The sequence below is a fragment of the Ursus maritimus genome, unplaced genomic scaffold, assembly GCF_017311325.1.
Source record: "Ursus maritimus isolate PB19 unplaced genomic scaffold, ASM1731132v1 scaffold_24, whole genome shotgun sequence".
Lineage (NCBI taxonomy): Eukaryota > Metazoa > Chordata > Mammalia > Carnivora > Ursidae > Ursus > Ursus maritimus.
In genome coordinates, this window is record NW_024424897.1 from 19543742 (window position 1) to 19567551 (window position 23810).

Genomic DNA, 23810 nt, shown 5'->3' on the forward strand with positions numbered 1-23810 from the left:
CAGGTACACTTTCCAAAGGGACAATCCCGAGTTCCAGATTGGCTTATAGCACTCTATTTCTACCATAAAGTGCTTCCTGATACTGGCTCTCTGTCCCTGGGTCACATCACATGGGGGTTCTGGGTATAGTACCCTGAAATGGCTGATTTTCTCTTATTTGTTTAGTTGGAGAGGTGCCTGTCCTGGGCGTGAGCCGTCTCTCTCGGCAGCCACCCTCACCTCTCATCTCCCCGGGACAGTGACTTCAATGGCTTGCAGGCTCTCAGACCACAGTTTTCACCACCAGCACCACCTGCTGCCCTGATTCCCAGAGGCCCTCCTCCCTTTCCACCTGGCCTCCTCGCTGCCCTCTAGTTGACATGCTTGGGGGTTTGCCACTCGCCAAGAACTGGGAGGCGCTGCGCTGCCCGGGGGTGATGGGTGATCTGGAAATAGCCTTGGGGGGAAGGGCCTGGCTTTGAAGCTGGATCCGAGGTGTGTGTCTGTGCTTGCAGCGCCTGGCCTGGCCCTCGCTCGCAGTGGGGAAAAGGAGGCATCTTTGCAGATCCAGCCTGGGGTACGTGACTGGAGTACTAACCACACACAACTTTTACTCTGGACTACCTGCTGTTTCCTCCCCCTGGGGCTCCACACCCTTTAACTGGGTCTGGCCAAGGAAGGCCCTGGGCTTGTGGCCACATCTGCCGGCGCTCATGACCCCCACTCAGCACCAGTCACTCCAGCAGATACCCCAGGTGATGAAAGGTTGGTCATCAGGGGCAGAGGCGATAAGGGGAGAGGAGCCGGGCAAGGTGCCCAGTGGTGCAGGGGCCAGAGGTGGAGCCGAGAAGGCACCAGGTGCACGCTGGTTTCCCCTGAAGTCACCCTCGGTACCGAGACGACAGGCGGCTGGTTGACATCGACCAGTCTGGCTCTCCTGAGTCAGCCTCCTGCGGGCCCTGGCAAGTGAAGGTGACAAGTTCAAGCTTTGACTGTGGTGGTAACAGGCTAATGGCCTCCCCGCCACCCCTCAGACAGCCCAGGGCCCAGCCTCTGACTGCCTGTTCTCTGCCCGGCCGTCCCTTTTGTTCATAAGGGCCTGGTCTAAATGTTTCTCACTGTTCATATTCAAAGCTTTATTAAAGATAAGTAGGTCCATGAAGGGAAAAAGATGTCCTCAGGTCAACAATGAACCAGGAGGAAAAAATCATAATTTGCCCAAAGTTCCTGGGTACTCTTCCTCATTTATAAAATGGGATTAATAATATCCATCACTTTGTAGCATTGAACAAAATAATGTGAAGTACCTAGGATAGTGGCCACATACATGTTTGCTATTGTCACCCAAACCTCACCTTTAGGGTGCATAAGGGCCTAAGAGGGGCCCTGACAATCCACCATGATCTAGGGACAACCTACTTTGTTTGCCCTTGTGATCCTGAAAATTTAGGTCACTACATATTTACTACTTCCTTGAAATCTTCCCACCGAAGTGGAGAGCACTGGCCCTTTAAACTGGAGATCACCTGTACACAGAATTATGGAGCCTTAGCTATGGACCCACTTTAGGGCCTGCTTATAGTCTAGGCTTTGGATTTGGTCTCCTGAGCTGGTTGTCCTGGACTCCAGCTGCCTGACCAGTGGCTTTCTCGAACTGGCTGACATACCCTGCTTACAAGATTGAAGGCACTTGGACGAACTCGATTGCTTGCCCAGGGCCTGGTGGTGGGGGTGGTGGCTGCAGGCCTGCTGCTGTGATGATTAACAGGACACTCTGATGTGGGAACATGAAACTGGTGGAATGGTCACCTGACTGGGGGGGGGCGGGGACCTGGGACCCAGAATGTCAGGAGAGAGTAAGGTAATATCTGTTAGCCTTTTTACCCTGGAAAGACATGTCTCACATGAGTGGACCCAACCCATGTTTTCCAAAATGAGGAAGGAGGAGGAAAAGCTAGGGGAGGCATTTGCTCAGAGTTGAAGAGGCTGGAAGTCGGGGAAGACCCTTTCATTGTGATGGAGAAAGAACAGGCATCCCCCTTCCCCACATCTACAAGCTTTAAGAGACCAGTGACTTAATTTATTATGTCCAGTGCTTTATTAAACATAAATAGTCTCATAAGAGGAGACATAAGCCTACCCCCAGGCCAATACAGAGTACATGTACATGTGTGTATTTATGAGGAAGAGATATGTGAGGTCCCTGACCGGTTCTCTGAGGGGGTGGTCAGTCAGGCAGGGCCTGGGCCAACCGGTAAGGCAGATGAGGTCCCCGTCCTGGGGTCCTCACTGCTCCTGGGCGCCCCAGGAGATGTAGTCTGGCCGCGTGGCTGCGTGGTACTCGTCGATGAGCTGCTGCACAACCTCCCTGGACGTGTCCAGCTCATCGAAGTTCTCCTTGAAGATGTCCTCCTTGCGGAACTGCTCCAGGAAGGCCTCCCGCTTCCGCAGCTTGTCGTACTGGCGACAGGTCCGCTCGAAGAGCTTGGTGTGTGCAGAAAGCAGGGGTCACAAAGAACTCGGAGCAGCAGTATGGCCCAGAGAACCGGGGAACCAAGTGTGCGCATTCCACACATTAGGAGATTCAGAAGCAGGGGCAGCAGGGATGCGGAGAGGTGAGGCCCAACCAGGGAAGGAAGTATGGGAGGACAGGTGCAAACAGTGAGCCTCACCGAGGAGATGCTGGTGTGGTTGGCCATCATGAGCCCACTGACCCGGTGCGCTGAAGGCAGGTAGGGAGACTTCCTCGACAGGGCCACCTGGATGCTGGCAGGGCCCCAGGGGATGAAGTTGGCCAGCTTCCGTTCACGGATCCTCTGCAGACTCTTGTGGACCTGGGGGGAGGGGTGCACCCAACAGTGGTGGTGGTAGCCTCTCCTCTACCCCTGTGGGTTCCGGGGGTGGCACGAAGGGGCCTCACCTACCTGGGTGGGGTCCACCTCCCCCTGGATGATGTTGAGGATGGCGATGTAGCAGTGGTTGGTCTGGCGGTCCCGGCCTGTGGACACCATCACGTTCTTGGGCTGCAGCAGCCGCCTCATGACGTCCAGGACCGTGGTCTTCCTCACGCTGGCCACCTGAGGGGACAGCGGGCCACAGGGCCCAGGCTGGCACTCAGGGCACAGTCTGATGCCTGAGCCCTATCAGACTCTGAACTCGGGCCAGTGTGGTCTCTTGGGGCGGTGTCTCGAGATTCAGGTCTACACTGAGCCTCTGCTGTGGGACCAGGAACCTCGGCCCTCCTCCGCTCAGCAAGGTCCTACCCCTGTGCAGGAGTGTCAGCAGGCCCCCAGAGCCAAGGCCCTGCGGGGAGCCAGAGGCAGAGGAGAGAGGAGACCAGGGCGGCGCGGAGTCGCACAGTCTGTGTCAGTCCCTGAGCACAGAGCCTCTGGGGGCCGCAAAGGGCAGCTCCTGGGGCAGCAGGAGGAGAGAAAGGCTAGGGCAGGGCCTGCTGGGGCTGCTCCTACCGACTGATCCGTGGTGAGCGGGGTGTAGCCCGTCATAAGGAAGTGGAGTCGAGGGGTGGGAATGAGCGAGGCGATGAGGCCGATGAGGTCGTTGTTCATGTAGCCGGGATAGCGCAGGGTGGTGGTGCTGGCTGACATGATGGTGGACACCTGGGGACAGGAGCACCGTGTCATGGGCCTTGGCCCCAGGGAGGGGTGGGGTTTCCAGTCCAGAGAGTCCAGGAGTGGGGGCTCACCAGCTGGTTGATCTGGGAGAAGGACGGGTTCTGGATGTGCAGGCGGTCTGTGGCAATCCGGTTCAGGGCTGTGTTGTCCAGCACCACCTAGGGGGGACAGAAGAAGGTGACAAATTTATGGGGACAAAAAGAACAGGAGCTCTGCCTGACCCTGGGTTCTGAAGCATAATTTCCTTGGTGCTTCATGACCAAAAAGACCCATCCAAAAGGCACTGGCAGAGGACTGAGGAACAGAAGGGCTCAAAATGGACTTTTTAAGTGCAGGAAAATGATGAAAGAAGACAGGGGTGCTGCGAGTGGAGAATGGCAGAACCCAGGACACACCACACAGTCTGCGTTCTGGGTCAGCCTCTTGAGTGTGAGCAGTGAGTTGTAGGGCTGGACCACCACATCGCTCATCTCGTCCTGGTTGGGAAACACTGAGTACGTCTGCACCAGCTTCTTGGGGTACCTGACGGGGTTAAGAGAAGAGGGTCAGGGTAAGAGACTGGAGGCTTGGCAAACATGGGGCTCGTGACAGTCAGAGAGCAGCTGAATCTAGATGGGGAAATTGGGGTGGGACACAGAATCAGTAGAGAAGGGAGATTTGACTTTTGGAAGTCTGCAACCCCAGAGGAGGAATGGCGGAGACACATCTTAGGACCTAGGGTTCTAACTCTAAACCAGTCCTACTCCTTGAACCTTCATCTCTTCATCTAGGGCCTAGATGCTAGGCTCCAGATCCAACCGCCCAGAATGTGATCAGGTTCTTGGCTATTGTAACTTCCCTTTCCTAACTACAGGAGCAAATAGAAGGGCTCTTTCACTGTTCTAGCAAATAAGAAGGCGTATCTGGAAGGCCTCCCAGTTACTTGGGAAACTAAGTCCTCCAGCCCCATGAAACACACACTTACCTGTCATTCAGCCGTTCTAAGAGGTAGGAGCCCAGGCCAGAGCCTGTCCCCCCAGCGATGGAGTGACATAGCACAAAGCCCTGCATGGGGAAGGGGCAGTCAGTGCCTAGGTATTGCATTGCAAACTGGACCCAACGTACAACTTCTTGGACTCCTATTTTCCCGAGCCCCCTCCTCCACTTCCGTCCTCCACACAATACAGCTCAGGAGACTCTCTGCCTTGTGTCCAGCAAAGCCCAGTGGCTTGTCCAGTGTGCAAAGGGCACATGGGTAGGTTTTATATCTAACAGGTGGCTTCTAAAGGGTGTTGTCAAGCCTTCCCTATGAGAGCTCCCATCAGCATTCCTAAGACACTCACCTCTAGACTGTCACTGCCGTCTGCCTCCCGGTCTATGATGTCGAAAATGTCCTCATGGATCTTCTCTCCCTGTACAGACACAGGGAGTGTCAGAGTGGAACAGGACCATGGGACAAGGACTCTGACCTCAGAACAGCCACCCTGAATTCTCCTTATAGAACATAAAAGGCCTTTTTTGGCGCACAGTGGCCCTGCTTTTTATTTGCACTGAGAGGCAGTAAAGCAGACATTATGAGCAGACACTACATCCACACTACCTGGGGTCATGTATTAGCTCTAGTTTTTTTTTTTTTTTTTTAAAGATTTTTTTTATTTATTTGACAGAGACAGACAGCCAGCGAGAGAGGGAACACAAGCAGGGGGAGTGGGAGAGGAAGAAGCAGGCTCCCAGCAGAGGAGCCCGACGTGGGGCTCGATCCCAGAACGCCGGGATCACGCCCCGAGCCGAAGGCAGACGCTCAACGACTGCGCTACCCAGGCGCCCCTAGCTCTAGTTTTATTTAACCAAGTGACTCTGGGCAGATTACTCAGTTTCCTCATCTGTATAATGAAGGTAATAATACAACTCCTCAGTCCCTTATTTAAAATTCTTGAGGTCAGGTATGTTTTGGGATTCAAATATTTCCTGTTCTAGTAAGGTACTATGGTACATATGATGTATGTTAAGTAAAACGCCAGCTGGGTGTCTGATGTATGTTAATCAAACGTATTAATATTTGTGCAATGAAACATATGAGTAACGACAAGTTGGACAGAAACTATAAAATAGCCAGTCTCCACTGAGACTTGTTTTGTTTTTTTAAAGATTTTATTTTTAAATAATCTCTACACCCAACATGGGGCTCGAACTCACAACCCGGAGATCAAGAGTCCCTTCCTCTACTGAATGAGCCAGCCAGGCACCCAAGATTCGGTTTTGCTACTACATAAGTTATAAAGCATCTTCTGGTTTCAGAGCTTTTTGGAATCTGGAAAAGCAGTTAAGAGTCCGTGAACCTATGATACCTGCCTCTACGGCTGTTGGGGACCTTTAAATAAGTTACATGTAACGCACTTAGTACAGCCTGGCACACAGCACTAGCAAGTGCAGTCTTAACCATATTACGTAGTTGACTTAGAGAAAAGAACTCTCCTCAGCCATCTCTCTCTCTGTACTACTCATACATCCTTGATCTGGTTTCTTCTCCCTCTGGCAAGTCATACCACCTGTCCTCACACCAGAAGGGAGTTGTGGGTCCTGCCAGGGAATAGCAAACGACCTGCGAGAATCCACTGGCCCAGTTGTTGCCAGCTCCTCCTCCATGCTCCGACAGGTAGATGTTCTCTGGGTTGTAGAGCTTGGCATAGGGGGAGTTGAGGATGGAGTGGATCACCCGCGGCTCCAGGTCCAGCAGCACCGCCCTGGGGATGTAGTGCTCATCGTCGGCCTGTCAAGGGGAGTCCAGCAGAGGGGCCCAATCAGCTAAGGCCCAGTCCTCCATCCTCCCAACTCTGGCTCCTGCCTGCCCTCCGTCCTCAAGCCAGCCGCCCTGGCTCCTCTGCCCAGCAGGTTTCCCGGTAGCAGGCCCCTGCCCTTCCCTCAGCCCGCCTGGCCAAGTCGCTGGGGGCACCTGGTAGAAAAAGACGTCCTTGCGGTCAGTGCCCTCGGTGGCGAACTCCTCCACGATGCCCTCGGGGCTGATACCATGCTCGGCGCACAGCTGTTTCCAGAACTCGAACCCAACTGGGGGAGGGGGGACGGACGGGGGAGAAAGAGGATATCTGGGTCTGGGCAGATTCCAATTAGGAGCTGTGGGACTAGGTCCGAATATAGGAAGTCAAGCCTCGGGAGTCTCCCATGTCAGAGGAAAGGGCCGTATGCCAGCGACTGGGAGGGGAGGGCCCCTCAAGGCTGGGCAACTGGACACTGGGTCAGGCATGTCCCGCCTTCGGAAAACTACGATTCTGGGAAGGGCAGATGGAGTCCAGGATCACACAGCGAGATCCCACAGAATCTAAGGAACCTGACTAGTGGAGGGGCCGGAGGTTCGCTCACTCTGATTGCCGCACTGGCCCAACTGTAGGGTGATGATTTCCCTCGGCATCGCTCCTCAGGTACCGGCGTTGCAGCCGCTCCCGCCAGCCAAGCCACGGCTCGCTAGCCGCTAGCCACACGACGCAGGCGCCAAACAACCTGCTCCTCCCACGAACTTTCTCCGCTCCAATGAGAACTGAGTTCTGGCGATGGCGGGTCCTTATTCCTTTGGCTTCAGTCAAGCAGACTGCGCGTGCGCAGCTCCGGGTCGGGCTCTGCGCCTGGGCGCGGGGGACGTACTTTGGCGTAGTGTTTCCTCCTCAGGAGAGACGCAAGCTGGGGCCTGCGCGCAGGCGCACTGTGGATGGACGCGGCCTCCCCCGCCGATTCGCGCATCTGCGCAGTTGGTGTTTATTGTGACCGTCGGGCCGCGGCCCCGGATGTTGTGGCTGCCGGGGGGGAGATGGCGGAGGCAGAGGGGGCGGCCGCGGCCCCAGGCCCATCTTCAGGGCCGAGTTTCAGGGGCCGCCGCGCTATGTCAGGCTCCTGGGAGCGAGACCAGCAGGTTGAGGCGGCGCAGCGAGCCCTGGTGGAGGTGCTGGGGCCTTACGAGCCTCTGCTGAGCCGGGTGCAGGCAGCCCTGGTGTGGGAGCGGCCAGCCAGGAGCGCCCTGTGGTGCCTGGGGCTGAACGCGGCTTTCTGGTGAGAGAACTGGACCCTCAGAAACCTCCCCAGGCGCGAATTCGTCAGGTTTTTCTAGGGCTCTACCTCTCGCCTCCCCTGTTCTCTTCGCTGCATTGGCTCCTTCAGTACCTGCCTAATTTTGCCTCACCTCCTTCCACTCCATCCCGCCTGCAGGCTTTGGCACCGCAGTTCTCCCCAGGGCCTTCCAGTTATCGTCCTCGCTTTACCTGCTCCTGCAGCCTCAACCCGTACAGATGGCGGGAGCTTCTGGTAACATCTTGAGCCGCTCGCAGTGAGCGAGGGCGCCTCATTTTGGTTAGCGAAAGCTGTGTCACTTAAGGCCATCAACTTCCCGTGTCTTGTTTGCTCAAATGTAGTTTGAAGACCATCCCCCGAGCTCTGATGTTAGCAGTTGTTACTGGGGTAGATGTGTGAGGCTTGAGATGTGCAAAGGTATCCATAGGTGGGATAAGAAAACAAGCTTGGGTGATCTGCGGTTAGCACGTGAGGTATCCTTTCTACTGCTCAAGGAAGTTTGGGAAGTCTGAGCGTCGATGAGAGCCTCCAGAGCTGCAACTTGAAAGAAAATTATAAGCTTTTGAAGAACAGTTATGAAATAGTGATAGTGAGATTTCACCCGTTTCAAAGCCGTTTACGATTGCAGCTCCTCCCTGTTCCAAGGAATTAGAGATCCAACCTTAGGCACGGTTTATAGGCAGGGAAATTGAGGATGCCTAAAAGCGTGTGTGTCTTCCTCAGCTGGAAAAATGAGACTATAAATATGCTTTAAGAGGCTGTGTGTCATGCTTTGTGAAAATGGAACTGCTGCTTCTCAGTTGGCATGACCTAAGGTGGACATAGGTCTTCCTACGATCTGCCGAGCATGCTTCGGGATTATTCATAACTAGGAAAGGATTATCCACCAGATTCCAAGGGAACTGAATGAGTATAGAGGGGGTTCTACAGCTGAATGAAATCAACCTTATTCTGAATAAATCTGAAATGGAACAAAATATGTATTTCCAAAGAAAATTTGTTTTTGCTAAAAATACTTTTTCTCCGAAAGTTCTTGGTTTTAAAACCAGTCTTTTGTCTGAAAGATTTTCCGTGAACTGGAGCGAAGCAATTTCACATTCACTGACAGGAAGACACACGGTCAGCTATTACTCTTCACGGTTTGGAGAAGACTCAGGGTAAAGGTGTCGCAGCAGGCTCTGGCATTAGTCGCTTCCACCGACTTTAGCAAACTTGGGGATAAAGTTTTCCTACAGCGTTCTTCATTCCTTCTTGGTAGTGCTTCTTGGATCCTCAGGTACCTGCTTCCTGTCTTGTTCCTCTCTGTCGGAGACCTTTAACTGTCGCCCCTCAGTCAGGAGCGTTTTCCGAAATGATGCTCTCTTCCTTTCCCTTCCTAACCCCAGACCATCCAGGCAAAACTTCGTTTTTTTACCTACATTGAGATTGTACTTCTAGGGAGAAAACTGGTCCTCCGTAAACCAGTCGGGATCAAAGTGCGATTGGCTGTTATAGAAAAACTTCATCAGGATTTAAATGAATAATGAAACCAAGGGTGCGTTAATAGAAATGAATCAGTAGCATGTATGGTGTTGTTTCTGAGGGGACTTGTCATAATGCCTCTTGCCTGAGACACTTCTGAAGAAGAGTGTGGATTTGAGGTCTGAACATGAGCTGCGCCTACAGAGGCACATCTTTAAATGTTGCACTTAGCTTGAATTTGCTGGCCCTCAACAGGGTATACTGAAGTTTCCTAATATGCTATGCTTAGAATCTCACTCAGCTCCCCTTTTCTTACTCTTGGTCTCTGAAAGCCTTGTGATTGGTCTTCATCTCTGGCATTTCCTGGTACTTGCCTACTGTGTGTATCCAGAACGTGGTTACTTGTTACATTCCCAGCCTTCTGAAGGTGAAGAGCTACAGCAAAATGCAGGGCTGGCTCTTGAGACTCTTGCACTGTCTGGAGAGAGGACTCATACCCGGGAAGGCTGCAGAGGGACAGCTAAGGTAGTTTGGTATGGCAGTGCACAGGGTTGTTGTTTGAGGAAATGAGCTTCCTCGGGAGGCAGGTTGAGGTTCAAAATGAAGACTAGACAACATTCTGGTAGCATCGTATTATATGTGTGTTGACATTTCGGTTAGGAATGTCGAAGAGTATCTGTTTAGTTCTCGGACTTTATAAATGTTTAGAAAATGTATGAGGATCATTGGCTCAGGTCAGAGAGAAATTAAATCTGAACAATTTTTTCCTTACTTGTTTTGAATAATAATACATCATTAACTGAGATGTTTTATACATTTTGAGGTATTAGAGGATTGAATAGGAGTACAAAAAAATCACCAGAGTTCAGGTAGGTAGTTCTTAACTTTCAGTGATACGTATTCTCTCAGTCAAGGTTTTTCTGTGCCTGTGAGTATGCCCTCTTACATCTTAATAAACAAAAACAACAACGCAGAAGAGAGACATGTATAGTCTTGCTCTATAGTATTTCAGGGCTTTTGTTCTTTTTTCTTCTTCTTCAGTTTCCAGAGCAATTATAGCTATTATGTCAGAAATCGCCCAGTCTGTATTGCTTCTGGTCACTGATATGTTATTATCTCTAGGATAATAACAGAAATGTCAGCCCTTCCTTTCCAGTAGCTAGTGTTCTCATTAGCCTCAACCCCACCTGGAAATGAGTGCTTTGGGGGAACAATATCTGAGTCAGGGAGAGTGTATCCTCACAGGTTCAGAAAAGAACAGGTTGGAGTTACCTGCTGGTTTAACTCCGACCTAGCAGATCAGGGGAGCACCAAGGAGCCCTGGAGATGTGTGTGCATCCTAAGCCCTCGCCCTTCTGTGAAGAGCAGCACATGATTCAAGGAGGGCTAGATGACTCTGGAGCTCCTTTCCAGTTTTTAACATTCTAGGATTTTAGACAGTCCTTAAATTAGGGATATTGCTTTAGAGCAATCACAAGCTGAATCCCTGTTGAGACCTGCTTTGACAGTCACTTGTCAGAATTAACCATCCTATATTCTAGAGGATATTATGGAATCTATTGTTTCCACGGTTAAAAAAATACAGATGTTCCCTCTTCCCCCAAAACCCCCCAAATAAAAAAATGACTGAGAAGTGATTAAAGGTACAGGAGTTCTGATTTAAAAGGTTGGAATATGAGAGAAAAACAATAGGAACAGGAAATGGAAGGCAGGGCCCATTTAAGTAGAGATATTCTGTGAGAAAAATTTGCACATCCACTTGCAGTTGCAGTGTATTGAGCACGTTTCTAATGCTAGTCTTGCTGCTTTTGGTACCCAGGGAGACTCCCAAGGATGCCTTGGCTTACTTTTTTTTTTTTTTTTTGGCCTCCCTTTTGCCATCAGTTTTTATCTATCCTAATTGTAAGGTTGGGTGCTTTCTGTCCATTAACATAAGGTAGGTGTTTAGCAGCTAGCTGGTTTCGTTTCTGGTTTTGTGTAAGCAACAACGATCACTACATTATGTGGGTTGGGTTAATTTTTTTCATTCTCATTTACCAGTGACTGGCTCATTAACCAGACGGCACAAGTGCTGCACAATAATGGGCTTTTTGTCCCTATAGGATGGGAGGCTTTGTTCTGAAGTGCCAGCGAGACAGGCTTACTCTGTAATAACAAAGGAACCCAGAAATAGTATCTTCTTTGATTGAAGATAGACATGTGCTCTTTATTTTGCTTATGATTATAGCATAAACTTTATAATAGTAAACTCTAATTTACCTTTACTAGTAAAGAGGATCCATGGTATAGTTAACCTCAAAATTGTGTAGTTTTGGACTTTCTCGTGATTTTTCTGGAAATCGGGTTTTTCAAGGAATATTTTATTTAGATGGATAATTGGATTTTAACCCCTAATTAAGGGGATGGAAAGTTTACAAAAGGACAGGGGGAAAAAGCAGAAAATAATGAATTGATGGATAGATAACATTTCACTCTCATTAGTAGTAAAAATTTTGAATGTAAATGAAATGAGTTACTAATTTCTGCTTATTAGGTCTTTTTATTTTTATTTTTTTTTTAAAGATTTTATTTATTTATTTGACAGAGAGAGACGGTGAGAGAGGGAACACAAGGAAGGGGAATGTGAGAGGGAGAAGCAGGCTCCCCGCGGAGCAGGGAGCCTGATGCGGGGCTCGATCCCAGGATCCTGGGATCATGACCTGAGCTGAAGGTAGACACTTAACAGCTGAGCCACCCAGGCGCCCCGAAAAAAATTTTTTTAAAGATTTATTTATTGTCATGGAGGGAGAGGAAGCACAAGCAGGGGGAGTGGGAAAGGGAGAAGCAGGCTCCCCACTGAGCAGGGAGCCCGAGATCATGACTTGAGCCAAAGGACCCTGAGATCATGACTTGAGCCAAAGGGAGATGCTTAACTGACTGAGCCACCCAGGTGCCCCTATTAGGTTTTTTAAAATGGTAGTATTTAATACTGGGGAAAATATGTAAAAACTGGCATATGGTTGTTAGCAACATAAGCTGCACAATCTTTCTGGAAAGTTAATTAGGCAACATGTATTAAGACACTTAAAAAGTTAGTATCTTGGGGCACCTGAGTGGCTCAGTCAGTTAAGCCACCACTCTTGATTTCGGTTCTGATCATAATCTCAGGGCCATATGATCCAGCCCCATGTTGGGATCCGTGCTGGGTGTGGAGCCTGCTTGGAATTCTCCCTCTCTGCCCCCCCCCTTAAAAAAAAGTATCTTTTCAGGGACTGGGGGGAAATGGAGAATGATTCCTAACGGGTATGGGTTTCCTTTTGGGATAATGAAAATGTTCTAAGATAATGGTGATAGTTGCACAACTCTGTGAATATATTAACAAACACTGAATTAGTTTAAAAGGGTGAGTTTTATGGTATGCATACTGTATCTCAGTAACAAAAAGTCAATGCCTTTTGACCCAGTAATTCCACTTAAAGTCGTTAATCATGAGGACAGAGATACATGCTCAGTGATACATAGTTCAGCTTTTTTATATCAAAAATTAGAGACATATTAGTTCAGTTAGGGAAAGATTTAACAGACTAATTGTATATATGTATGATATAATTTCAGAAGTTTTTCATGTTTTTCTGGTGATATAGGAAAATATACCTATGTATTGTTAAATGAAGAAAGAGGTTTTTAAACCAGATATGGCATATATATCCATGGAGTGTTTATATATGAATTTTTTTTAAATGAAGAGAATAACATCTCCTCACATTTGGGGGCATGTATGTAGATAAGGGGCCATTTTTATTTAAAAAAATTTTTTTTAATTTTTTTTTAAGATTATTTGAGAGAGCAGGGGGAGGGGCAAAGGGAAAGGAAGAGAGAATCTCAGGCAGACTCCATCCTGAGTACAGAGCCCCACTCGCGGGGCTTGATCCCACCACCCTGAGATCATGACCTGAGCTGAAACCAAGAGTTGGTTGCTCAACCAACCGAGCCACCCGCTGCCCCAAAGGGCCATTTTAAAAAATGTTTTCTTAGGGAAAATTTAAAACGTACATAAGTACATAAGTAGACAGAATAATAATATGTACCACCATGTACCCAGCTTTACAATTCTTCAGTTCAGGGCACCTGGGTGGCTCAGTCGTTAAGCATCTGCCTTCGGCTCTGGTTGTGATCCTGGGGTCCTGGGATCGAGCCCCCACATCACATCGGACTCCCTGCTCAGTGGGAAGCCTGCTTGTCCCTCTCCCCCTGCTTGTGTTCCCTCTCTTGCTGTGTCTCTCTCTGTCAAATAAATAAAATCTAAAAAAATAAAAAATAAAATTCTTCAATTCGTGGCCAATTTTGTGTCTTCTGTACCTCAGTTCTTTTTTTACCTCTTCCTTTATTGTTTTGAGGCAAATCCCAGGTGTCTTATGATGTAATCTGTAAGTATTTTAGAATGTGAATCTCTGAAAAGTAAAGACTTCAAAAAAATACCAGTGCCATTATCACATGTAAAAAATTAATGATTCTAGTCAGTGTTCAAATTTCCAATTTTTTCATAAATATTATTTGTGTTTTGGGGCACTTGGCTGGCTCAATTGGTAGAGCATATGACTTTTGATCTCAGGTTGGTGAGTTCAGGCCCCACATTGGGTGTAGAGCTTACTTTAAAAAGAAAGATTTAGATATTATTTGTTTTTTTTTTTTTTTTAAATAGTTTGGGGGGCACCTGAGTGGCTCAGTCAAGTTAAGCTCCTGACTCAATTTCAGCTCAGATCAAGATCTCAGAGTCATGGGATGGAGCCCGAGTTGGGCTCTGTGCTGTGTTGAGCCTGCTTGGGATTCTCTCTCTCTCTCCCTCTCTCTCTCTCTTTCTCTGCCCTCCCCCCCCCCCAAAAAAAAGAAGTGAAATAGAAAACAGAACAGTTTGTTTGGGTTAGGATCCAAATGAAGTCCATATATTGTGACTGATGATTCTGTTATTTTACATCTCTTTTACTCTGTTGGTTCCCCTTCAGTCTTCTTTCCTCTGTCATTTGTTGGTTGAAGAAACCAGTTTGACATATAAAGTGTTCCACAGACTGGATTTTGCTGATTGCATCTCTGTGCGTATTCCCCTTGTGCTCTGTATTTCCTGTAAGTTGGTAGTGGGATCTAGAGGTTTGATGAGATTCAGGTTCAAGACATTTTTTTTTGGTAAGACTTTCATAGATGGTGTACTAATTTCATTTTTAATTTCTTTTTTTTTTTTTTAAGATTTTATTTATTTATTCGACAGAGAGAGACAGCCAGCAAGAGAGGGAACACAAGCAGGGGGAGTGGTAGAGGAAGAAGCAGGCTTCCAGCGGAGGAGCCTGATGTGGGGCTCGATCCCGGAACGCCGGGATCACACCCTGAGCCGAAGGCAGACGCTTAACTACTGTGCCACCCAGGCGCCCCTCATTTTTAATTTCATCTGTAATTATCGCTTACATTTTCTAAACTTTCTCCAATAAACATGGTTGCTTTTACGAACAAGAAAAAAAAATGCATCATTAAGAAAGAATAGATTGGGAGCCCACAGTGGGTAAAAGGAGTAATAGGCTGTGGGCAATCCCCAAATTGAACAATTCATATGTAATTATTCAGAATTGATTGCATTTGCAGTTGTTTTGTTAAGTTGGGGAATTTTCATGCTGAATTTAGTTGCTGAAAAATGTTTCGCATGTTGTCTTATCAAACTCACACACTGTTATATCTGCATGTGAATTTTTTGGCCTGGATGAATAGGCATTGCAGGACTACACCAGTCCAGGAGAGTCCTCCTCATTTTTCATCCATCCTTTACCTGTACCAATCTTAGAAATACTTTATCTTCAGTTATGTCTTGTCTTTTTTTTTTTAAGATTTTGTTTATTTGTTTATTTTCGAGAGAGAGAGCATGGGAGGGAGGGAGGGAGGGAGAAGCAGATGCCCCACTGAGCAGGGAGCCCAATGTGGGACTTGATTCGAGGACCCTGGGATCATGACCTGAGCTGAAGGCAGACACTTAACCGTCTGAGCCACCCAGGCGCCCCCAGTTATGTCTTGTGTTTGCGCATAGTTGCAGAGTTTTCTTATAGGTAGGCTTCCAGGTCACGTCTGTAAAATGATAAGCATTGATGTGACTTCTTTTCACATGGTCCATGTCTTACTCTTCTGAACTTTTTTCAAAACACACTAATCTGAGATTGATATTCCTTTTGTTTAGGGTTTTAGCATTGAGGCCTGGAAGGAAAGAAGCACACGCTTACCCATATTTTATGTTTGACGGTCAGACCTCTAAGAGAACGTTGATGCTAATTTTCTGGTTACCTTGGAGGGGTCAACTGCAGTGTATTGAGGTGATCTTTCCATTAATTAACTTTTTACCAAATGGAAGAAGCTATTTTCCCATGAAATGTTATTTTATACCACACAGAAAAACTTCTGAGGTTCCTACATTGGCTTACTCAAGAAAAAAGATAAATCTGTTCCTAAAATTAATTTATGGATGAAGATTAATCTTGTTCAAGAAGATTCAGCCTTCATGACCCAAAAAAATACAGCCTTTGTAAAACTTTTTACTGTATCACCTTTATCTGCAGGGTAAAATCTAATATGCTTGTCATAAAAGGCCCTTCATGATCTGACTTCTGCCTCTGTCCCCAAATTCATCCCCTCCTTGTGTTCCATGTGTTTCAGTTCTATCAAAACTGCTTGTCGTTCTTTAAATATGTTACACCAGCTGGCTGTTCTCCCTGAGTGTCCTCTCTTCTTCCCCACACCCTTTTGTCCTGTTTTCTTACCATTTTTTTTTTTAATTTTATTTTTTCAGTTATCTCTGCACCCAGCGTGGGGCCCAAACCCACAACCCGAGATCAAGAGTCGCGTGCTCTACTGACTGAGCCAGCCAGGCTCCCCATTCTTACCATTTATCTTTTAAATTCCAGCTTAGATGTCCTCTTCTTTGTTATCACTACCTTGGCATGTTACATTGCAAACACAGATAGACACATAAATACTACTTGAGAGAAAGGTCCATGTCTTACTCTTTTCTGTAACTGGGCTGCTTACCTCAGGCCTCCACATAAAATGGACACTCAGTAAGTATTTGTTGGATTGAGTTGAAGCATAGGTGGGGACTATAACAGGCTACTAAAATATAAAATAGTTCAAGTCTTAGAGAAACAGCATTTTTACTGCCATTATTTTTGGAAAATCAGTCTTTCTTAGGAGAGCTTAATATCCTTTCCCTACCCCAGTTTATATTTGTGTTTGTAATTATGATCTGGGAAGTGGAGATTGCAGACAGTCTGGATTGCCTCCCCAGGGAGCCTTTTCAAGAACTCTGGAGGAAACAGTGGTCGTGCCTCCCCCTCCTGCTGCTGGGACAGAGAAGCAGCAGCACTAGGGATCAGGAAGCTCTAGGGCCCTTATCCTTGGCCTTGTTAAATTTGCTTGTTTGTTAGGATGATGAACTGGCCTTGGAGAAAAGATTAATGACCTGGGGCGGCTCTGGAGGCTTATTTTTGTAAAGCTACTTTCATTCTTTAATCTCAAGTATAATTACAGTGTCCTTTAAGTGGTGGGGTGGAAAATTGGAATAGGGTTATCATTGGTGACTAGATTTTTCAGTTCTTGTTTCTTTCCATCCTTCATTCTTTGTGTAGTTTTAAAAATTACATAACATGGATTCATGTTTATTGAAAACAAGTACAAAAATGTCTAGAAACAAAAATTAAAGTTCTTCTGCCAATCCCTGCATATGTAGATGTATTCATATATACGCACAGATAAGGCTTTTTTTTCTTCATAAGGATCATACTCTAGCATTGTTCTGTTATCTCAGGCCATTAGGTCGTGTGTTGAGAAGAGAAGAGATCATTTGTAACCAAACCTTGGTCATCCTTACTCTTATTTAATCAATTGCTGTGATAATAGCTAATAACACTTCTACGTTGTAAAATTGAATAAAACTGTTAGGCTTGTATTTTTTTCTTGTCTTTTTAGCAAGATGAAGTATGATCTTTTTATAGGCAATTAAGTATGTTGTGTCTAATAACTACAAAACAATCTGCAAGTTTTTTTACTGCTACCATTACATACAGATGAAGAAACAGGTTTTAAAGAGGTTAAGCTAATTTATTCAAGGTCACGTGACTAAGAGTGGGTGTTCAGAGAATCAGGCTCAAGCCAATCTGACTTTAAAAACGGTGCCTTACTGCCCTGCTGAACCGTCTATGGTGAGGGTGTTTTCCCCCATCTGTTGCAAATTAGTACTTTTGTAAAATACAATGTAAATGAGTTACTAGAAAAATTAAGTTTAAAAAGGGACAGAAAGGGGCGCCTGGGTGGCACAGCGGTTAAGCGTCTGCCTTCGGCTCAGGGCGTGATCCCGGCGTTGCGGGATCAAGCCCCATATCAGGCTCTTCCGCTATGAGCCTGCTTCTTCCTCTCCCACTCCCCCTGCTTGTGTTCCCTCTCTCTCTGGCTGTCTCTCTCTCTCTGTCGAATAAATAAATAAAATCTTTAAAAAATAAAAAATAAAAATAAATAAAAAGGGACAGAAAATACCCAAATGTGTTCTTAGATTCAAAATGGTCAGATTGCTATAAAAAGTTTCTAAATGTTTACCCGAATTTTTATACTGACTTCCTCACAGACTGGTAGAGTCAGCTTGTGGTCCTGCACTGACTACAGATACTGACAAGCACTGCTTTAGAGGCCGTAGGCTGGTGTAGTACACAGACTCATAGAACTAGTTCTTTTAGGGACGCCTGGCTGGCTTGGTTGGTTAAATGTCTGCCTTCAGCTCAGATCATGATTCCAGGGTCTTGGGGTCAAGTCCCAACATGGGGCTCCTTGTTCAGCAGNAAGGGAGCCTGCTTTTCCGTCTGCCTGCTGCTCCCCCTGCTTGTGAGCTCACTCTCTCTCTGACAAATAAATAAAATCTTAAAAAAAAAAAAGGACTAGTTTTTTTAATGTGTTTTTTTTTCACTTTCTGTGAGAGATTTTAAATATTAGAATTTATCAACTCATGGTCAATCTTGGGTTTTTTTTTTTTTTTTTTTTTTAAGATTTTATTTTTAGGGGCACCTGGGTGGCTCAGTTGTTTAGAGTGTCCGCCTTCGGCCCAGGGCGTGATCCCAGAGTCCTGGGATCGAGCCCCATATCGGGCTCCTCCACTGAGAGCCTGCTTCTTCCTCTCCCAATCCCCCTGTGTTCCCTCTCTCGCTGACTGTCTCTCTCTCTCTGTCGAATAAATAAAATCTTTAAATTTTAATCTTTTATTTTTATTCGACAGAGAGAGAGAGACAGCCAGCGAGAGAGAGAACACAAGCAGGGGGAGTGGGAGAGGAAGAAGCAGGCTCCCAATGGAGCAGGGAGCCCGATGTGGGGGTTGATGCGGGGCTTGATCCCAAGACCCTGGGATCATGCCCCGAGCGGAAGGCCGATGCTTAATGACTGAGCCACTAGGCGCCCCTGCCTTTTTTTTTTTTTTAAGATTTTATTGATTTATTTGGCAGTGAGAGAGAAAGCAGGAGCAGGGGGAGAAGCAGAGGCAGAGACAGGGGGGTGGGGAGAAGCAGGCTCCCTGCTGAGCAGAGAGCCTATGCAGCGCTCCATCCCAGGACCCTGAGACCATGACTTGAGCCAAAGTCAGATGCTTAACTGACTGAACCATCCAGGTGCCCCTTGTTTCATCTTCTTTCATATCCTTTCCCTTGCCAAACTATGTTATTTTGACATAAATCCCAGATATCTCATCATTTTGTTCATAAATATTTTAGTATGTATCTTTTAAAAATAGGGACTCTTTACCAACATATTTTCTATAACATTATCACACCTAAAAAATAAACAGCAATTCACTAATAGCTTCTGTATGTATTCAGATTTCCCAGATTTTTTGTAAATATCTATTTGTGGTTGATTCCTTCAAATAACTAACTTTTCCTTCATCCTACTATTGTGACATATTACATTCATTGGTTTTTATATGTTGAACTACCCTTGTATTCCTGAAATTAATCCTTTGAATATGTTGCTGAATTCAGTTTGCTAGTGTTTTACTGAGGATTTTTGCATCTATTTTCATAAGGGATGTAGGGCTATTAGTTTTCTTGTAGTGTCTTTGTCTGGCTTTGGTATCAGAGTAATGCTGGCCTCATAAAATCAATCAAAAAATGTTCCCTCTTCAATTTTTTGGAAATGTTTAAGAAATATTGGTGTTGGGGCGCCTGGATGGCTCAGCCGTTAAGCATCTGCCTTTGGTTCAGGTCATGATCCCAGGGTCCTGGGATCGAGCCCCGCATCGGGCTCCCTGCTCTGTGGGGAGCCTGCTTCTCCCTCTCATATTCCCCTTGCTTGTGTTCCCTCTCTCGCTGTCTCTGTCAAATAAATAAGTACAATAAGAAAGGAAGGAAGGAAGGAAGGAAGGAAGGAAAGGAAAAGAAAGAAAGAAAGAGAAAGAAAGAGAAAGAAAGAAAAGGGAGGGAAGGAAGGAAGGAAGGAAGGAATATTGGTGTTAATTCTGAAGAACTGGCTTTTAAGATGTAGCTTCAGTGCTAACTCTCTACTGACCTTGACCGAAGCATTTTACTTTTTTGGAGCTGAGTTCCTCCGTCTGTAAAAGGATATCTAATTGAATTATATGCTTTTTAACTCATCTCTATCAGTTTGTTGCCCTACACTAGGGTCTAATTTGGTAGAAGGGTGTTTGCTTTCATCATCATAAGTTGTTATCAGGAATGAATTTCTCCCTGAAATTAATAGAATTGCAGACTTGAAGGTTGAAAGGGCCTTCAGAGGTTGATTCAATCCTCTGCCTTTACAGAAGCACATTATTATCTCTGCCCCGTAGATAAAATTGCCGATACTCAGAAAATTCAAGTGATTTTCCTAAGGTGTATAACTAGGACTTAAGTCTATTTACTAGAGCCTGAGTTATACAGATGGTCCTTTCTGAAATTAGTTTAATTGGATAATCATCTTCTGTTTTTCCTTTCCTGTAGGTTCTTTGCGCTGACATCCCTTCGTCTTGTGTTTCTACTTGCATTCAGCTCAATGATCGTTGTATGTATAGATCAATGGAAGAACAAAATATGGCCTGAGATAAAAGGTGAGTTTGATAGCATTTAGAAGAATCTGAACTGGAAGTGGTCTTTCCTTTAATTTTTACCTTTAGTTTTGGGGGTTTATGAGGGAGTATATAGAACCGGGAATATCTTTTGATGTCTGAATTGTTGCTTTAGGAGACACTTGAAGGGCTGGGGCTCCATCAGTGGTTCCTTAGAGCTTCGTTCCACCCTTCCCATTGTTATTAAGCTCAGGAAATCTGTATCCACCACCTGAGATATTCTTGCCCTCATAATTGGCTGGAGGAATAAGTAGTCCTCACGTTAAAAAAAAATTATCATTGGATACTGCATCTTTCCCAAGGCAGTATCAATTTGCGTCTCAGGGATTTCTTTTAAATTGTGTATTTGCAAAGCACTAACCTAAGCATTGTGACTTATATAAAGTACTCTAAGATACGGTTCCTTTTCTCAAAGATTATACATACATAAACAAAAGGTGACTGTTACAGAACAGGACCAGAGATGTCACTGTGCAGTATGGGATCGGTACGTTTGTCATGTATTTTGGCCCTGGCTCAGGCCTTGAACGAAGCAAGAGATTTGAACAGGTGAAGAGAAAAGTGTGTTTCTGGAGGGACTAGTAGTTCGATTAGTCTGAGAAACCAGAAGCTGCAAAGCATCTCCTGAGAGCAGGGAATTAGACACTTTCACCAGAATGAAGAGGTCATTAATAAAAGGATTGCTAGGAGATAAATCTGAAAATATATTGGGATTAGCTTTTATAAGGCTTTCAAGTTAGGCCTAGAAGTTTAGACTTTATCCTATAAGTAGCGGGTGGTCAGTGAACATTTTTTTATTAGCACTATGTGCTGAAGGGATATTAAAGATTAATTTGGTAGCATTTTACAGGATCCCATGGAAGGAGTAAAAGGGGAGGGAGGGAGACCTGATAGGAAACTATGGCTGTATCTGTGTGGGAAGTAGTCAGAGAGGTATTCCTGGAAACAAACCAGGGCTGACTTGGGAGCTGGGAAGAAGGAAGACACGTGAAGACTGATAAATAGGGGGTCAGAAGAGTAAGGGATAAAAGCCAAGTGTGGGAGTTCAAAGCTAGGAGAGTAGGAGAATGGTGTTCCAGGTAGCAGAGAGAGTAGCATCTGGCAGGGGAGGCAGTTCGGGTGGGGGACGAGAGCAGGGGAAAATTGATGTCTGCTTTTGAGATGTTGATTTTGAAGTGTTGGCAGGATATTTACACCAGCGAATACATTCCCATCCTATTTTGTAAAGACTTTAAGGAATCATGTAGTTCAGTCACCAGTCTTATGGTTGGTGAATGTCAAAAGACTTGACATCATTCATTGTAGTTAGTGGGTCTCTTTTCAAAGAGAAAAGGCAGATGTCTGGGGTTGGAGTGGCTGTAACATGCCTCAGTGACCTGGTGCACATTGGTGTGTGTGAGCAACCAAGACACATTTGAGGGGTGGGATGGATCATTTTTCATGTGCACCTTGGCTCTTGGTTGTAGTAAGTAGAAGGGGCCCTGATGCTCCATTTGGATCCCCTTAGCCCCCCCCCCCCCGAGAAATGAGCAGGCATCAGCCATCCTCCCCGTGTCTGCAGTTCCCTAACTCTGTCAGTATAACATGGTGTCTCCTTTTTATTGGCTATTACTATTTTCTTTCCCCCAAACCTATTAAAACTCGAGCTGTCAGACCAACAGCCTAACATTTTTATGTTTAGTTTTCCCTACCGACTAATGCTGGTGTTTGTTTTAATATTGTAGTGCCAAGACCCGACGCGTTAGACAATGAGAGGTATGGAACACTAATTAAATCCCTTTTTGTTGCTCTGATTGATTCTCTTGTTGTAATATTCTGGTTACATGTTGTTAACCCCATGTTACGGATACACAGTATGAGCTGAGAACCTAGTCTGTTCCAGATAACCATCTTAACAAATCCTGAAGTTCAGACAGCAGTATTTTGAGATGGTTGGTGTCCTGTGCTATTCACAAGAGAAGTTTCTGAAGAAGCAGCATTATTGTGCCCCATAACCTGATATGCCAGGGAGTTAGCTGCATTTTTTAGCCCTACTGTAAAAACTTAGAGGCAGCTTATTTCGTTTGTCTCCTGGCTTTTATACTGGGTCATCTAATGTGTTCTGTGACCTCTGGCTTTTTAAAAAGTTCCTGGTCAGAAAACACATTGGTTCCTGGCATCAGCAAGCCAAAGATTCCTCTTGTGTCTTACAGCTCCTGCTCTGTTTCTCAGTTCATTCATCCCATGTGTTTGATCCAAGGCGTTCCCTCTGCTGTGGTTTATTTTGCTTTTGCTGTGTTTATTTTCTCTCTGAGACACATCTACCATCGCCTCCCCTTCAGCAGCAGCAGCATCAGACTGTGCTTTACTTGTATCCCTGAATTGCAGTCACAGGGTATTGCAGTGGTCCGAGTGCAGGGAAGAGGTTTCTGAGCACAAAGTGCCTTGGAGCTGGTGGCAGGTTTATACACGTGGATTGGGCAGCTTGCTCATAGGGTGGAGTTGTCAGAACAAGTGTGCCCTCCTAGTCCCTAAATTCAAGTTTCAACCTGGCAAGACAAGAAAAAAGTCCCACTTCACCTCTAAAGCACCCAGGACTAGCCACTCCCAGCTCCAGTTGAAGCCTAGAAGCATTGGCTGCCTACACAGCAAGATGGGGGGATCCCTCAGCACCCTCCTTTCACAGCTCCCCCTTCTCTCTCCTATAGCTGGGGCTTTGTGCACCCTCGGTTGCTCAGCGTGCCCGAGCTCTGCCACCACGTAGCTGAAGTCTGGGTTAGTGGGACCATTTTCATAAGGAATCTTGTGCTTTTCAAAAAGCAAAACCCAGGCAAGGTAAGTCTCTTCCCTTTTCACTTTCATTTCTGGCTTCTCAGTTCAGTTCATGCTAAACTGAAACAGTCCTTTGACTACATAGCCTCATTCAAGAAAGGAAACACTGTGATGATTGTGGAGACAAAGGGAAGTGATAGGAAGGGGCTGCTGACCAGCCACTGGGACCAAGGGAAGAGCCTGAGGACTCCTCCTCTGGGTGCCCACCTCTCAGATTGAGCATCTTCCTGCCCGGCGGGAAGGAGAGCTTGCTCGTGTGCATTCTGGGTCAGGTTAAATATGTGGTAGGTCGTTGAGTTTTTTCATTTTTTTTAGTTTTTTTTTCTTTTTCTTTTATTTTTTTTTACTTAAAAAACCCACCACCAACACTTGCTTTCAGAGAGAATTTTTGGCTAAGCCTATGCAAACCAGTTTCCCAGTGGGAAAGGTGCAGCCCTGTTGGGTTAGCCAGGGAAAAGGAGTGTGAATAGAACGGACGTCCTCCTTTTCATCCCGAACAGAGTCACCACGGGATGCCACCGTGGCTAGACACAGCTGTCATTCTGACCTGCCCACTCACAGGTCATGAAGAATCATTTCGGTCACGGCTCCACCTCATCCCCTGTCCGCACCCCAGTCTCCTGCCATGTCACAGAAACTTAATCCTGTTTCCTGACTCCTCTAGTTCTGCTTGCTAAGCTGTGGGATACTGACCTTTTTGGCCGTCTTGGGCCGCTACATCCCCGGGCTCCTGCTGTCCTACTTGATACGTAAGTATGGCACGTACG

The 23810-nt window shown here is 46.3% G+C and overlaps 2 protein-coding genes across 2 annotated transcripts in view; one reads left to right on the forward strand and one right to left on the reverse strand.

Annotated features, from left to right (window-relative positions):
• Positions 1–2058: 2058 nt before the first annotated feature.
• LOC103672581 (tubulin gamma-1 chain) lies at positions 2059–7126 on the reverse strand. The gene is made up of 11 exons (XM_008701302.2): positions 6969–7126; positions 6544–6656; positions 6193–6360; positions 4934–5002; positions 4576–4655; positions 4007–4133; positions 3683–3769; positions 3447–3596; positions 2904–3056; positions 2652–2813; positions 2059–2463 (listed from the first exon to the last, which is right to left on the reverse strand). Exons 1-11 carry the CDS (start codon positions 7015–7017, stop codon positions 2266–2268), a joined length of 1356 nt encoding a protein of 451 aa, XP_008699524.1. The 5' UTR covers positions 7018–7126; the 3' UTR covers positions 2059–2265.
• A 196-nt stretch (positions 7127–7322) lies between these two features.
• RETREG3 (reticulophagy regulator family member 3) overlaps positions 7323–23810 on the forward strand; it is a 21933-nt gene continuing 5445 nt past the window's right edge. The window contains exons 1-5 of the mRNA XM_008701301.2: positions 7323–7649; positions 20108–20214; positions 21957–21987; positions 22920–23046; positions 23708–23792. Coding sequence (XP_008699523.1) covers positions 7411–7649; positions 20108–20214; positions 21957–21987; positions 22920–23046; positions 23708–23792 — 589 coding nt within the window. The 5' untranslated portion in view covers positions 7323–7410. The remainder of the gene's footprint in view (positions 7650–20107; positions 20215–21956; positions 21988–22919; positions 23047–23707; positions 23793–23810) is intronic.